Source organism: Haliotis asinina, chromosome 2 (assembly GCF_037392515.1).
Source record: "Haliotis asinina isolate JCU_RB_2024 chromosome 2, JCU_Hal_asi_v2, whole genome shotgun sequence".
NCBI classification, from domain to species: Eukaryota; Metazoa; Mollusca; class Gastropoda; order Lepetellida; family Haliotidae; genus Haliotis; species Haliotis asinina.
In genome coordinates, this window is record NC_090281.1 from 55,349,143 (window position 1) to 55,364,626 (window position 15,484).

At 41.1% G+C, this 15,484-nt stretch overlaps 1 protein-coding gene across 1 annotated transcript; it reads left to right on the plus strand.

The window, feature by feature from the left end:
* Positions 1–212: 212 nt before the first annotated feature.
* On the plus strand, positions 213–10,670 carry LOC137271889 (mucin-2-like). Its single transcript, XM_067804276.1, has 4 exons — positions 213–228; positions 7,677–8,045; positions 8,652–8,813; positions 8,947–10,670. Exons 1-4 carry the CDS (start codon positions 213–215, stop codon positions 10,668–10,670), a joined length of 2,271 nt encoding a protein of 756 aa, XP_067660377.1.
* Positions 10,671–15,484: the final 4,814 nt, after the last annotated feature.

Here is a 15,484-nt window from a genome sequence, read left to right on the forward strand (position 1 = left end):
GTATATTCACATATTGCGGTAGCCAGACCTATGTAGACTGAGACGCTAGGCCTTTTATGTTAAGTCACAGGCAGACAAAACATAGAAGCAGGACCCTTATACGACAACAAAAGAAACATGCAAACGATTCGAATCCCCAACCTCAAATCCGTTTCTAAATGCATGTTGCGATATAAACCACAGTTCTACAGGGAGTGTAGTTATCTCGGTTTATGGCCCGAGATAAAGGTAAGTCCAAATGTATGAGGTCTTTTAACAGAAAAATAACCTAAAAGGCAATAAATGTGTGATAATGACAAAGGTAGCAGAATAAGAAAAAGGATGTCAGAAGTCGCATAAGAATCATGATTTGTAATCTTAGACAATGGGCGATTTGGATTTTATGAACAAAACGTACAAAACATGGCTACGACATGTCGGTCGTAATTGGACATTTGCAGCTCTCAAAATGGATGCGTCAATTAATACCACATGGCTGACAACGTGACACTTGAAGACACACAGCCATACAGATGGTAGCAGAAATTTTACAAGAACGATGGGGGGTGGGGGGCGCGTAGCTAAGAACTAGGTTTAGAAAAAAACCTAGTCTTTGCGAATTAAAGAAAAAGAGTTTTTACGTTTTATTGTGTGTATGAGCACGCGTTGAAACTGTTTCCATGCACAATGAAACCTTGTTAATTCAGATTTTGGGGATGTCAGACTCGCTTACCTGGTAGACACATTCATCGATTCCCAACTGCGTAGATCGATGCTCATGCTGTTGATCATTGGATTGCCTGGTTTAGACTCCATTATTCACAGACCTCCACCATTTAGCTGTAAATGCGGCGTACAACTAAACTCACTCACTGACTCCAACTTCTGCTAAAACACGCTTACTTGTTTCCATTATATGAGATGTCAGTGATAGTAATGCATCATTCTGGACTCTTGATAATCAGGACATTTCCGGATTGAGAAGGTTCCCTCATTTGTCTGCCATGCTGACTGCCAGTAAACACTCATTTATACTACCTAGCGGTCGAGGGAGATAGTATTTAACGCGTTAGCTCGTCAAAGACTGAGACCCGGGTTCGATTCCCACATGGGTGCAATGTGAACTTCATTTTTGATGTCCTCCGCCGTGATATCGCTGGATTAATTCCTGAAATCGGAGTAAAACTCAACCCAGTCATTCAGTTTACACTGAGGCTATTTTTAATAATCTAAGACGCTGCAATTCGCTGTGCAGATTTACCTCCCTTTGGAAAATATGATAGTGAGTTTGAATCCCCGTTCGCTCCGATTAAGTTCCCAGGTCTATCTGCATCATAGTCTTGCTTTCACCGATGTGGTAAACGTCCGAGATCTGCATTGCTCCTGGCTTTCATCCCACATTAAGCAGGCACGCCGTTACATGGATAGAGTAGTGCTTCAAGTGTTGGCTTGCCATAGACGTCTTCCACTGAGGATTGTCTTTTTCTGTAAAACGCAAGTCACTGAACACAATCACTTGATTGTATGATCAATATTCAATTATTTACTGACCACTTTCATGCAGCTGGAATGTTGTTGAATTGGAGGTTAAGCAGCACACACACACTTTAGTCAGTCAGTGAGTTGGGATTTACGCCACTTTTAGCAATATTCCAGCAATATCAGAAACGGGCTTCACTTTGTGCACATGCGGGAAATCAAATCCGGGTGTCCATCTTGAGAGGGCGAACGATTTAACACACAGGGAAAAAACAAAAACAAAAAACTTTACACAACCAAATTCAAATAACCGGAGCAGATTCTCTAGTCCTATAATCGAACATCGTTTCAAGCGATTTACGAGTTGATTAATGTAGAGTCTCTCTATATATAATATTTTGTATAAACAGGGAATTTTAAACGGTATAGAAAGTATAGTGCTATGAAAATGATACACTGTGATTCCAAACAATAAATTATTTATTGAAACCTAAACAACAAAGGCCTATCACAAATTTAAAGTGTACAGTCAGCGTTCGCACAAACACAGAGATGAATCGGTCTGAGACTCTACGTCCCGTAGCAATGAGCGGAACCTCGGGAGAGAGGGCACACCTCTGTGAAGTATCTGCCGAAACCTTCGGAGTCTGGTTCCCGTTATCTGATCAAGGATTAATTCGCCATTTGTTGTTCTTCCTCACTTAGAGAAAACAAACGGAACGGAGTTAAATAAATCAAAACCTAACAGCGAACATGTGGCAGGATACGACGCGCGAGGCCGACACGCGAGTAGCATATACCGCGCGATCTTCAGTTCCGCTTTGTTTACTTCGTCACTTGGTTTTGTCAAATCAAATTACCTTTAGCATGGCGTTGTCAATTTCTACTGGGTGGCAAGGCGCGTGAAAAGCACATGTTCATTTCGACAATATATGAGTGAAGGAATTTTCTGACATGTGGTGTGTTTATGCGATGAGAGTGTATTACGGATTTTTTTCAAGCCGAATGTCTATCTGTGTTTGCGCGCGATTAAGTAACAGGTCAAAGCCGTGCGCGATTTGCTTGAAAACCGTCGTTTTAGATCATTAACTCTATTTAGTATCTGTGGGCCTTTTCGGACTAAAAACCCACAATAAAGATAATAAACCAGCGCGGTCGCAAACGTGCTAAGTCGAGGGTGAAAAAGCCAGTTGTTCAAACTCTTTTACAGAACAATATGCGTTAGAGGTATTTTCCCTTGTATGAGATGATTGTACTTCGGCAGCTGCAGTTGTTAACTAATGCATGTTACACACATAAAGTGACAGTTTTAATTTTACAGAATGTTTTTATTATTATTTTACTTTTAACAGAAATGTCTTTGTTGAACGTCTGACTCGTGAACATCATGTGCACACGACGAATATGAATACATTCAATACAGTTAGGAATACAGACAGCCTGGTTTGGGTTCAGATGTCTTAGGCAATACAGCATGTGTGAAGTTAATCATGGATCTGTTTTGTGTCTGTAATGTCACCAAACATGCAATGCGCATTTGACACATGTCAGTCACAAGAAGTTAAAGAACCCATGATTGTTTTCTTGTCTCTTGTTTCTGTATTATAGCTGTGATTACTGAAACACACAATCTTCTATTTTTTAAAATATTTTGAGTAGTAAACCAGCAACTAAGTTCCTTATCATATTAATATTTTTTGTCTTTACAAAGCGTTTGAATACTTTAAAAACTAATAGCAAGAAAGTTAACTGACACAAAAGGAGATCAGTGTTTAAATGTTTAATGCATGATAATTCATTCACGTATACAACAGTTCAATGGAATTATTAGCGTCCAATGCAGTGAAACAAGATGGTACTTCTTTTTGTTGTTCTGGTCCTGTATTATCGGCTTCAAGAAGTGTCGGGATATATGACATATTTTTAACGCAGTGCCCAATCCTATTTGAGCTTACCTCACCCCAGGCTAGGCCATGAAACCTTGAATGTCGAATACTGTACCCTCGCGCTTACGTACTGCTTATGTATCGTTAAGTGTATAGTTTAAATACAGAAACGGGAAAGCCGGGTACGCGTAATACGTTCGCACGGCACGCCAAATATCCTGGTTCGATTCTGCACATGGGTACAATGTGTGAAGCCCGTTTCTGGTGTCCCTCTCCGTGATTTTGCTGAAGTATTGCTGAGAACAGCGTAAAGCTAGACTAACTCACTCATTCACACACAGATACGAGTTCTACAGAAAGTTTATGTTATACTCCCACCTAAGTTGTATCGGTCGGAATACATGTTGCGTGAGATGTTAATATGTCTGTCAATCACATTCTGGATCGCGTCCCACAAAATGATCTCAGCGCTAAGGTAAACTTAAAACCCATTCTTAAACATAGATTACGCAGCGATGAAACCCGTGACCATCCGGATTAGAATTGCATAGATCGATGCTCATGTTGTTGGTCACTGGATTGTCTAGTCCAGACTCGATTGTTTACTGACCGCCGCCATGTTGGTGGAGTATTACTGGGTCCGGTACTAAACACCCAATAACCAAAAAACCACCGTAGCGACAACGTTCCTGTAGAACACGGCCCTGAGCCCTTGCATGGTACAGGCCTTTCCTGAAGTATTACAGAATCATTGGATCGTAAGTAGCTACCACATAATGTAGCCAGTGTTCAGAAACAAAGCAACGAAGCTAAGAGGACGGCAGCATTTTCAAATATTCTTCTTAATGTTATCTAAACCTGGGCCGCTATTTACGAAACGTTCACAGCCCTAAGAATTCTTAACTTTGGTCGTAAGCAATGTATTAAGAGGGGGCTTAAGAACTTCGTAGGGTTGCGAACGTTTCGAAAATAGCTAGTCTGATCTTCTTTCCGTATTCTTTTACTTAATGTCGTATTCTCGGTCCACTTAACGTTGTCATGATTTCTTTTTCATTTTGAACTTCAAAGTCGAGGTCAACTACCTGAAGTTGGGTTCAAAATGCTGAAGTGCCTAACCATGTATTATTGAAGTCTTGCGCAAAGTTGTTTCCTGAAAACTGCCTTCCAGACGAACTCTGCGAACCGAAGAGTATGGCACATATCTTCAAAAACGTTTGTTTCAAGCTCTTACCAAAATAAGTTATTTGTCTTCAATTCTCTAGTAATTCGTTCATCAGCCCTTTGAGGGTGAGGTCAAATTACGTTCTTCAGTTTAGAATCCCCCAACCCCCCGAGTGTTGGCTGTTTAACGCCGGATTCAACGCCTATATGACGCCTACTGTAAATAATCGATGGTGGCCAAGACAATCCAGTGACTGACATCATGAGCCAATGCCATGAGTCAGCGAGCGTGGGAAATAGTTCCCAAACTTTGCCAGCCGGTCGTGCTAGCTATGCCTGAAAGTTACTAGCCCACAGAATAATTAACCCGAAATCTGAATGTATAAACTAAGCAATAAAATACAAAAAATAGATAAGAATAAAATATTGTCGACATGACACGAGTTTCATTATTAAGCAGCTAATACGATCAACAAAACTTTATCAGGCCGTGCTATTGAATAAATTTATAAGTGCATTGTAACTTAACAAATGGTTGAGAGTGATTTATTTCCAAACTGAACGTACCAGTCGGGCCAAATACTCCCTATGAACTGGCCCGACTGGAATTTTACTTGCCAGAGGCTATCGGACTAGCCTGGGAGTGCGTTAATTAGTTTGGGTACTTCGAAACGATCATGTAAAGGATGAGAACTCCCATGACATTTCCGTTTCAAGCCTGACTCTATCAACAGGAATGTTGTGATTATCATTCTCGATGAATTAGCTACGAAGTAAACATATTCGTTTCAGCGGATGCGCAAATGTATTTCTTTAATCACACATTTTCTTGGTAACGTGACCACCATTGAGGAGACTTGTTGCGCATCGTCTCTCGTTATTTAAAAGGCAGGCCATGTGTTTCCAAGATTGAAATGATCGTCTCCGGCTGGGCTACTAATAACTAAAATATTTCACATTTTCCAATTATACTTATATAATATGTGTGCACGAGGGGAAATGAACACGGTTGAAGTGGAGACCTAGCACGTGGTCAAAACAGCTGCCAGAGAACCCAAGGTCACGTGATCTACACTTCTCTTTCATCAGCCCCCTGCGACTGTTTATCACACAGAAATGTTGGAATAAATAAAACCTATGCGTAATTATCATATAACAAACTGACAAGACCGGATTTGGGGGAAATAAAGGTTTTGAATCCGATCTATTTTGGACTCTGGGCAGGCGGAAGGGTGGAAGCGGAGAGTGGTGAATGACGGCACGCATACAGAAGAGAAAAGCGACATTATGTGTATAAACATCTGGCTGATTATCGAGACCGTGTGATTATCTTTATATGATCTACAAATGTTTCGTCTCATTACAAGTTCCATTATGACGATTTTCAAACATCTGTTTTACGTATTCATCCGCTATCTCCGCCATCCTTGTTTATTTTACAGCGCGTGCTCACATCGAATCGTTTTTCGTCACTCACCAAAGGAGAGACTGGTAAACATGACGGATCTGAGCTAATATCAAACTTTTCCTCATAATTTACGCTAATATACACAACCGCTCTCCTCCTTTCAGGTGTATCTTGACTGTGATTTATTCCGGCGCGAAGAGAAAAGGACCAGCTCGCTGCTTAATGCCTGTACTATTTTTTACACCGTGCCCGGAGGAGAAAATTTACAATTCCATTCAAACAGCTGGAAAACTATAAATTTGTAATTCGTCCCCTCACAATCTCATTATCCACAGAATTATACTCCATTCTCCTTTCTTAAGCATTTCTATCTTTGCAAATGCCTTGAATTTTCAGTTTCGCCGGTGTAAAGTTTGCGATAACCGTGAGATTTATTCCCGATCTTATTGCACGCAAAGCATGAGTCTCTCTATTCGCACGTCGCACGTGCGAGGCAGTCAATCTACTAACTGCTTATCACCCCGCTGCTGACATCTCTCGCTGTTCTATATGACCCCCGGGTTTCGTCGGCTTTGATCTTTGGTGTTCATTAAGGAAAAAGTAAATAAAGAGTAACAAAATGTGCGTCTAAATGCGCTCGGAGACACGTTTGGAAAAAGTTGCTGTTCTAGGGAAACCAAAAGGTTGTGATTTCTCTTTGTAATGCATGGGGGTAGATTTGATTTTAGGGTTGATATACCTTACTCATAACACTATGAAGAACATTAATTAAATTGATTCGGATTTCTATCAACATGAGAACAACGTTAAGCTTTGTGGGGAATTGGATGTCTGTATATCCTTGTTATTCTAACACACAGTTATTCCTATTTCAAGGCAATATTATCTCGCACATTTATGTAATTTGTGTCATATGTTAATTTGGCTGTTCAGGTCCTGATGAAAAAGATAAACTATCCCCAAACTTTTAACCTTAATATTACTAAACCGATTCTGGAGTGAATCGGTACGGATTTATTGCCTTGCGACGCTCTAAATATCCACGACGCACCAAAAGCAATAAAAATGCTTTTTCCACGAGACAAAACTCTAGTGAATGGTCTATCCAGTTTTGTTCGTATCTTATCATGAATCAGTAACCGAGCACTTTGTAATGTTACAAAATAGCGCTCAGATCGTACGCAGTTGAGTGCCTTAAGTTGCGCCTGCGTCCTATCGATTTCCGTGTCATGTGACTTTGCGACAGCGATATGGTTGTAGCAAACGAACCTACTTATTATTGCTTGTGAATGGCGATATTAAACGCGGTCGTAAAATGCTTGATTGCACGCTAAGCGCATGGCATTGTTTTGTACCCTAGTGCCCCTTGGGTTCTTGGGTTTAACATAAACAGTTGGAAAACTTTGGCTAACCACAATGACTGTGATGCTGGTTTAAATATTCAAATCCGTGTATGATGTCTCGTAATCTCGTGTATATCTGACCATGTTACGTACACAATATGGCGAGATAATAGACTCCCATAAAGGAAACACGCATAACTCAATCACAATTTGTTTTATTTTTGGTGTTTTTATTTGAGTTTTTCGTTAATTTGAATTTTTGTTCATTACTTGCTATGATTAAGTATAATTTATGTAGTTCATTGACTATGTTTGTTGTGACCGCAGGGATGTGAGTTTGGAAGAAGCATCTTCTCCACACGCAAAAGAGTAATGGTACTGTAGAGGGAATCAGTATTGGTATTCTCATTGCCTCTTCAGGTGGAATCAGTATTGGTATTCTCATTGCCTCTTCAGGTGGAATCAGTATTGGTATTCTCATTGCCTCTTCAGGTGGAATCAGTATTGGTATTCTCATTGCCTCTTCAGGTGGAATCAGTATTGGTATTCTCATTGCCTCTTCAGGTGGAATCAGTATTGGTATTCTCATTGCCTCTTCAGGTGGAATCAGTATTGGTATTCTCATTGCCTCTTCAGGTGGAATCGGTATTGGTATTCTCATTGCCTCTTCAGGTGGAATCGGTATTGGTATTCTCATTGCCTCTTCAGGTGGAATCGGTATTGGTATTCTCATTGCCTCTTCAGGTGGAATCGGTATTGGTATTCTCATTGCCTCTTCAGGTGGAATCGGTATCTAAAGGTGAATAGAGTGGAGGTTCGGGCGAACCTCTTATGGCTTCATAAGGTGACTATTGTCGCGGATGTTTGCCCTTTGAGTACATCCTTTAGTAGGGACATGGTCGGGACACGGGTGAACCTGTTCACGGTACAGAGTTGTCACTACGTCTTGGGGGAGTGGATGAGTGAGTTTAGGTTTACGCCATACTCAGCAATATTCCAACTAAATAATCGAGGCTAGTCCACACAAGTCAGTGATCAACAGCATGAACATCGACCTGTGAGAACAAGAACCGATGCCATGTGTGAAGCAAGTTAGCGAGCCCCTTAGTTGCTTCTTACGACAAGCATGGGTCACTGATAATCAATATTCGAACCCGAATCTTCACGAGTCTTGTCCCTTGAGGGCGTCAGTAACCTGTGACTGTGGAGTCGAATCCGGGTCCCTCCTGATTACAAGTCTAGGTCCGTCAACATCAGGTTTCAACACGTTTGGCTTTCCTTCTACTTCAGACTATCGCACCGAGATATAACTAGAATACGGTTCAAAAAGAATATTAACATAGTGACATGATAAGAAACATAATCACTATATTACTGTAACCTCTTCTCCTTCAGACATCCCCATTGCGTCAAACCCTACTCCAGATGTCACCACAATCAGGAGACGTACTCCAGACATCAGCACAAACCCAGCTATTACTACAGACATCACCAATCTAGACTTCACCATAAACACAGACCCTGTGTTTCAGTTCTGTTCCAGAAATTACAACTCCAGTACCTAATCCAGACATCACCATAACTCCATGACCTATTCCGGACATCACCACAACTCCAGCACCTATTCCAGTTATCAACACAACTCCAGAACCTATTCCACACATCACCTTAACTCCAACACCTATTCCAGATATCAACACAACTTCAACACCTATTCCGGACATCACCATACTTCCAGAACCTATTCCAGACATCACATCGACTTCAGTACCCATTCCGGACATCACCACAGCTCCAGCACATATTCCTGACGACATCACTACAACTCCAGCACCTATTCCAGTTATCAACACAACTCCAGGACCAATTCCAGACATCACCACAACTCCAGGACCTATTCCAGACATCACCAAAACTCCAGCACCTCTTCCAGATGACATCACCACAACTGCAGGATCTATTTCAGACATCACCATAACTCCAGCACCCATTCCAGACATCACACCGACTTCAGTACCTATTCCGGACATCACATCGACTCCAGTACCTATTCCAGACATCACACCGACTTCAGTACCTATTCCGGACATCACATCGACTCCAGTACCTATTCCGGACATCACATCGACTCCAGTACCTATTCCAGACATCACATCGACTCCAGTACCTATTCCGGACATCACCACAGCTCCAGCACATATTCCTGACGACATCACTACAACTCCAGCACCTATTCCAGTTATCAACACAACTCCAGGACCAATTCCAGACATCACCACAACTCCAGCACCTATTCCAGACATCACCACAACTCCAACACCTCTTCCAGATGACATCACCACAACTGCAGGATCTATTTCAGACATCACCATAACTCCAGCACCCATTCCAGACATCACACCGACTTCAGTACCTATTCCGGACATCACATCGACTCCAGTACCTATTCCAGACATCACATCGACTCCAGTACCTATTCCGGACATCACCACAGCTCCAGCACATATTCCTGACGACATCACTACAACTCCAGCACCTATTCCAGATATCAACACAACTCCAGGACCAATTCCAGACATCACCACAACTCCAGCACCTATTGCAGACATCACTACAACTCCAGGACCAATTCCAGACATCACTACAACTCCAGGACCTATTCCAAACATCACCACAACTCCAGGACCAATTCCAGACATCACCACAACTCCAGCACCTATTGCAGACATCACTACAACTCCAGGACCTATTCCAAACATCACCACAACTCCAGGACCAATTCCAGACATCACCATAACTCGAACACCTATTCCAGACATCACCACAACTCCAGCACCTATTGCAGACATCACTACAACTCCAGGACCAATTCCAGACATCACTACAACTCCAGGACCTATTCCAAACATCACCACAACTCCAGGACCAATTCCAGACATCACCACAACTCCAGCACCTATTGCAGACATCACTACAACTCCAGGACCTATTCCAAACATCACCACAACTCCAGGACCTATTCCAGACATCACCACAACTCCAGGACCAATTCCAAACATCACCACAACTCCAGGACCAATTCCAGACATCACCACAACTCCAGCACCTATTGCAGACATCACCACAAATCCAGCATCTCTTCCAGATGACATCACCACAACTCCAGGATCTATTTCAGACATCACCATAACTCCAGCACCCATTCCAGACACCACCATAACTCCAGCACCTGTTCCGGACATCACCTCAACTCCAGGACTTATTCCAAACATCACCACAACTCTAGGGCCCAGTTCAACTCCGGTACCCCTTTTAGACATCACTATAACCATAAACCCAGTCACCACTCCAGACCTCACTCTGATCCGAGCGAGACAAACGAACATTTTCACCACCGGCTCACTGCACCACTGACAAAACACGACCACGTTTGCAGACCCTGGAGCTTGGTTGATTGCTTCACTAAATATTAAGTCAGTAAAATGACTGACCAATACTCGATATTTCACAAAATTGTAAATTGGGACTATGAACAACATGCTTTCATCCCCCCCGTGAACCCAGTGAAACAAGCTATGCCTCACGTCATACTTATCAACTCAACCAAACAGCGTTCTGACTGAGAACAAAACAACAACAAAAACACATCCGAAAGCTCCAAAACACATGTTTCAGAATCCTAACCACACTGACTCCTCCACATAATTCCAGAGAATCCCCCATTATGATGATTCTCTTTTAAGTTTGCCTCACCGAGCTGTATTGTGGTAAAAATCTTTAAAGAGCTGCATGATCATAAGAAGTGCATCGTGCATTGAAAAAAACACAGGACCTGTGACGCTCAGTCCCCAGTGAACAGAGCCCATCAGAGCAATGGCGCATGCGGGAACGACAATAACTGAGCGAACGACGCCACATGAAACGATGAATGTACTGCGTTCTTCTCAGTAGGAGATAGGTTTTCGGGTATGGGTGTGCTTCACTAAACAGAAGTAAGTCCCGTAAACCCATCTCGTGTCGCGCCGCGAGCAGACCAGTGAGTTTCTACATCTTTACAGGATGGTTTATAGATGCAGACGACAATGCGCGCAGGTGATGGGAGAGCGCGAGACTGCTACTTTCCGGTCATGCGCACTCGAGGCAGGTCCTCGCGCAGTAGGGTAGCAAAGATCAAAGGAAGTGCCTCGGTTTCCGACACAGTCGTAGCCCCCTAGAAATCTTAAAATGTAGAGTTTTTATTTATACCTCCAGTTGAACCGTCAAGCTTTCCTGAAGCTCGAATTTAATCAAAACCAACTGGGCCAGAAAATGTTTGTTCCACACGCGACTTTAACTAATTTTGATGTTTTCATTTCAAAGATTCCTCCACCGTTTGATGTTTCTAATGGATATTAAATATTGCGGGTGAAACTATGCATAAAATACCGTCAATTTATGTAGGTTGTGTTCTCCAGTAGGGGTAGGACTTGAAGCACTGGTGTCAAACTTTGAAATAATTCGATGGGGAGGAGAGGCGTTAAAAAGCTCAATGAAATATTCTTTAAGAATGATCTTCAAATAAATTCACCCCATCCTACACGTGTTCCTATAAAAATCAGTAATAAATGAATAATGTATGTGTATGTAATTACATGTAGGAAGAGGATATTTAATCAGTTCTGAATGCATTCTGTATGTTCTTTGGCCTGCATGAGATATTATCGTCGTCAAAAGACTTTATTTGTGGGTTGATTCCTGCAAAGGGTGACAGAGAGTTTGCATGTGTTTTAATCAGCATCCTGTACTAATTTGCAACATCTAAGCGCATAACATCGTCATTAGAAACATGCTCACCATTAGATGCTTTTTGGCGTGATAAACATGTAGCAACATTATTTTGATTGATCATACGTCTTTGAGTCTTCCCTTATGTTTGGCCACAGAAACATTAAACGAAATATGTGCATTAAGCCGTTTTATGAAGCATAGCAAGGTTTTCGCGTACTAAGCGAACATCTATCAGCATACAAACTTAAGTATTTATAAATGTTGTTCTACTTTCAACTTTCTAATCTGACTCAGAAATGTCGTGAGAACTAATAAAACTTGGAAATGTCATCGCAGATCAAACTATATTCCTTTACAGACACTAAACATATAAATTATAGCGTAAGTTTATGAGTGTATGTATATTCCCCAGGGAGCTGATGTACCGCACGAGTGAACACTGACACTTGACTTGCCCTGTGCTTTAGTCAGGCTTGTGTGGATCATATTGTTAGGGTATTTGGTGAACAATGATGAAATGACGTACTCCTCTCTATCCATCATAACAACAAAGCAATATCAGTCGTATTTACACTCACAATATATGTATAGCTGATAGTTGATAAGGTTTGATTTCATCTACAGCTGTCTAATATAAAAATCTATGCACAAGTGTGTCTTTTATGTTAATGAAAATTCAAACAACCTGTTTCCATTCTCCACAAGTAAATGTTTACCAATAGATAGTTCTGGCTTTTTGAAGAAAAAAATTGTGCGTTCCTTAAAGGAAAACAGAAACACCGACAATCCCTTGTGAACACGACTTTGAAACAAATCACAGTCTTGTATTGCTCATGCAATTCTTCGCTATTGATGATTTGTTAAAATATGATCACTTAGTGAACCTAATCCCTTTCATCTTGCTAAAGAAACAAAGGTTTTACAATCTGATATTTTTGTTAAACGATAATATTTTCTCAACAACTATAAATCTTAAGACATTTAATCCCATTCTTGCTAATTCCACGTCTTTCAGAAATCTTTTCAAGCATGGCTGGAACTGTTCCCCTTTCAAACCAAGATAACGACTCGCCAATTTATCTTGGCTGTTTTATTTTCATCGAGCAACAAATAAAACCTCAGTCGATCAATAGAAAGGAGTGAAAAGCACCTCAAATTTGAAAGAAACATTAATTTTGAATTCATTCACGCATTATAGGTCACGTGTCATGCAAAGATGGCGGCTGTAACAGAGCTAGGCCCTGATTTAAAGCCTGCAATAAACTACACCGAGGTGACATCCAATGGTGCCCCCATCACCAGTCAAAATATTAACTTTAAGGACGAACATTGCGGAATAAATACAATATCTGAACTGAAATGGGAATTTCGCGGCATGAGGCCGAAGGCTTGATCTAGGAGACACAAGGGACCTCACGTACTCCTCATAAGCTAATCGGAATCCGTTGATCAGACCAAGGACTGATTGCTACACCTTGCTTCATTGTCATTCTAATCATACCAGGATAAAATATTATCACTTTTTCTCTCGATTTTAGCTGCTTTTTAAAGGAAACGGTTTGATGAGTTAACCATGTTTTGCCAATGTGACAAAGATGAGGAGTTTGCAGGAATGATTTTTAAGAATTTACTATTTTGGCGCACTGTTAATCATTGTGGTTAGTTAATAATCTCATATCAGCGCATGGCGAAATACGTCACAAATCTGATAATCAGTTTATGAAATGAAATCAAACTGAATAGCCAGAGCATATAGAGAACTGTTCCACTATTGTGAAAGGAAAAGACGTTTACATCCTATAAATCCTGTGTGTATATTTTAACTTTATTCACCAGCTCATATGCCTCTATACAACACAAGTATTAGTAACCAGAAAAAAGGGCGACATTATGTTTATTCGTTGTATGATGGCAAAGAATTTATTATTGTGTTATAAATATAACTATAATTTTAAACTTGTGTCAAAGAGTATGACATTCTTCAATGTATTTCCAGAGAGAAAAAATATAATTATACCCTTAAATCCGCTTTCCCACTTGACTTTTTCACTAAACCCCAATTTTCTAGTATTCAGTAGCGAGAGTTCATGGACAAGAAACCTCATGTTCGTCGTCTCGGAAAAGACGTAAATACCCATAAAGGACAGGCTGATTCTAGGATCAGTTAATTACATTTTCCCTTTGTTGTTTGGCAGGGAAATAAAAACCAATGGAAATGCCAATAAAAGAATCCGCTTTCAGAAATCGGTAGAAATCAGACTGTGATAGGAATGGAAAAACTCCCGAAACGAAGAAAGTTGATTATAAAGAGTACCTTCAAGGAGCGAGCGACCATTCGCCTCTGGACCAAACGCATTGGCTTCGTCGCATAAATAAAGGAGAAATCGTTGGGGGCCTAGAAGCTATAAAGCCTCCCTGTTATCCGGCAGTAAAATGAGCAATATCTTTTTGTTACCGCATTATGATTTATCCATTGTCTCGCTGGCTGCTTGCAATAAAAGGAATTGAAATATTATCACACGTCTGAACTTCGCTAATAGAAAGGGCCGGTGGCGGTTTCAGGCAAATTGAGGGATGCCCTGGCTATCCCAACGTTCTGAAATGAGATTTGACGGCGATTCTTTTGATCTGTGGAGGAAAAATATTCGAATCATTACATAAAAACAATATCACAGAACAGTCCGGAAAGGCAATATTTTTTTTCTACCTTGAAGTGACTCAAGTTCATTTCAACATAAAGCGCAAAAACAAATAAAAGTTCGCTTCAAATAATGTCCTGTTACTGACAGTGCTTAGGGCTGGCTCCTACCTAGTTTGATGGGAAGTCTCCAATAGCTCGAATGGTCCTTTTATTCTGTGTACGAGATCACTGACACCTAGCCAGTAGGCATACACCTCCGTAAACAATCACCTCGTGCGTGTGACGTCATTATGTGCTGCACGTGCCGCGTGAACGTCACTTTCCCGTTAACGGAAAATGACGTCCTTTAGGCAAAGGAAAACTTACAAATTGTCGTGTTAAAGTTTTGGAAAATTGATTTTATGGCTTATGTGACTCCATTTGCTTCATGTGGAATAACAATCTGAGGAAATAGCTCCTAGTATACTAAATACTAATTTGGTTTCGCTCAAATTTATGCATGGCCAACGACCGGGTGCGACCAAACGCCCTCGATTGTAATAGTAATTGTCGCATTTCGCAAAAGGGGTCAAGTTTTAAAGTTTAAGTTTCATCATCTTCGGCATCCTGTTTGAACTAGCCATCATCCGTCAAGTAATTTATATTCATAGATTTCAGTTAAATGCCTTGACTTAAACTGTTTTTCACCATGCACCTTTATTCTTGCCCCTCGTGTCTACCAGAGACAAGACATTAGAGTGTGCGGGTGAGTGAGTGAGTGAGTGAGTGAGTGAGTGAATGAGTGAGTGAGTGAGTGAGTGAGTGAGCTGGGACACCAGAA

Excerpts from the sequence above, each read along its gene's own strand:
- LOC137271889 (XM_067804276.1), top strand. Across the intron at positions 8,046-8,651 it reads TGCCTCTTCAGGTGGAATCG|ACATCCCCATTGCGTCAAAC; the intron begins GTATCTAAAGGT and ends CTTCTCCTTCAG. Across the intron at positions 8,814-8,946 it reads TTCCAGAAATTACAACTCCA|ATATCAACACAACTTCAACA; the intron begins GTACCTAATCCA and ends CACCTATTCCAG.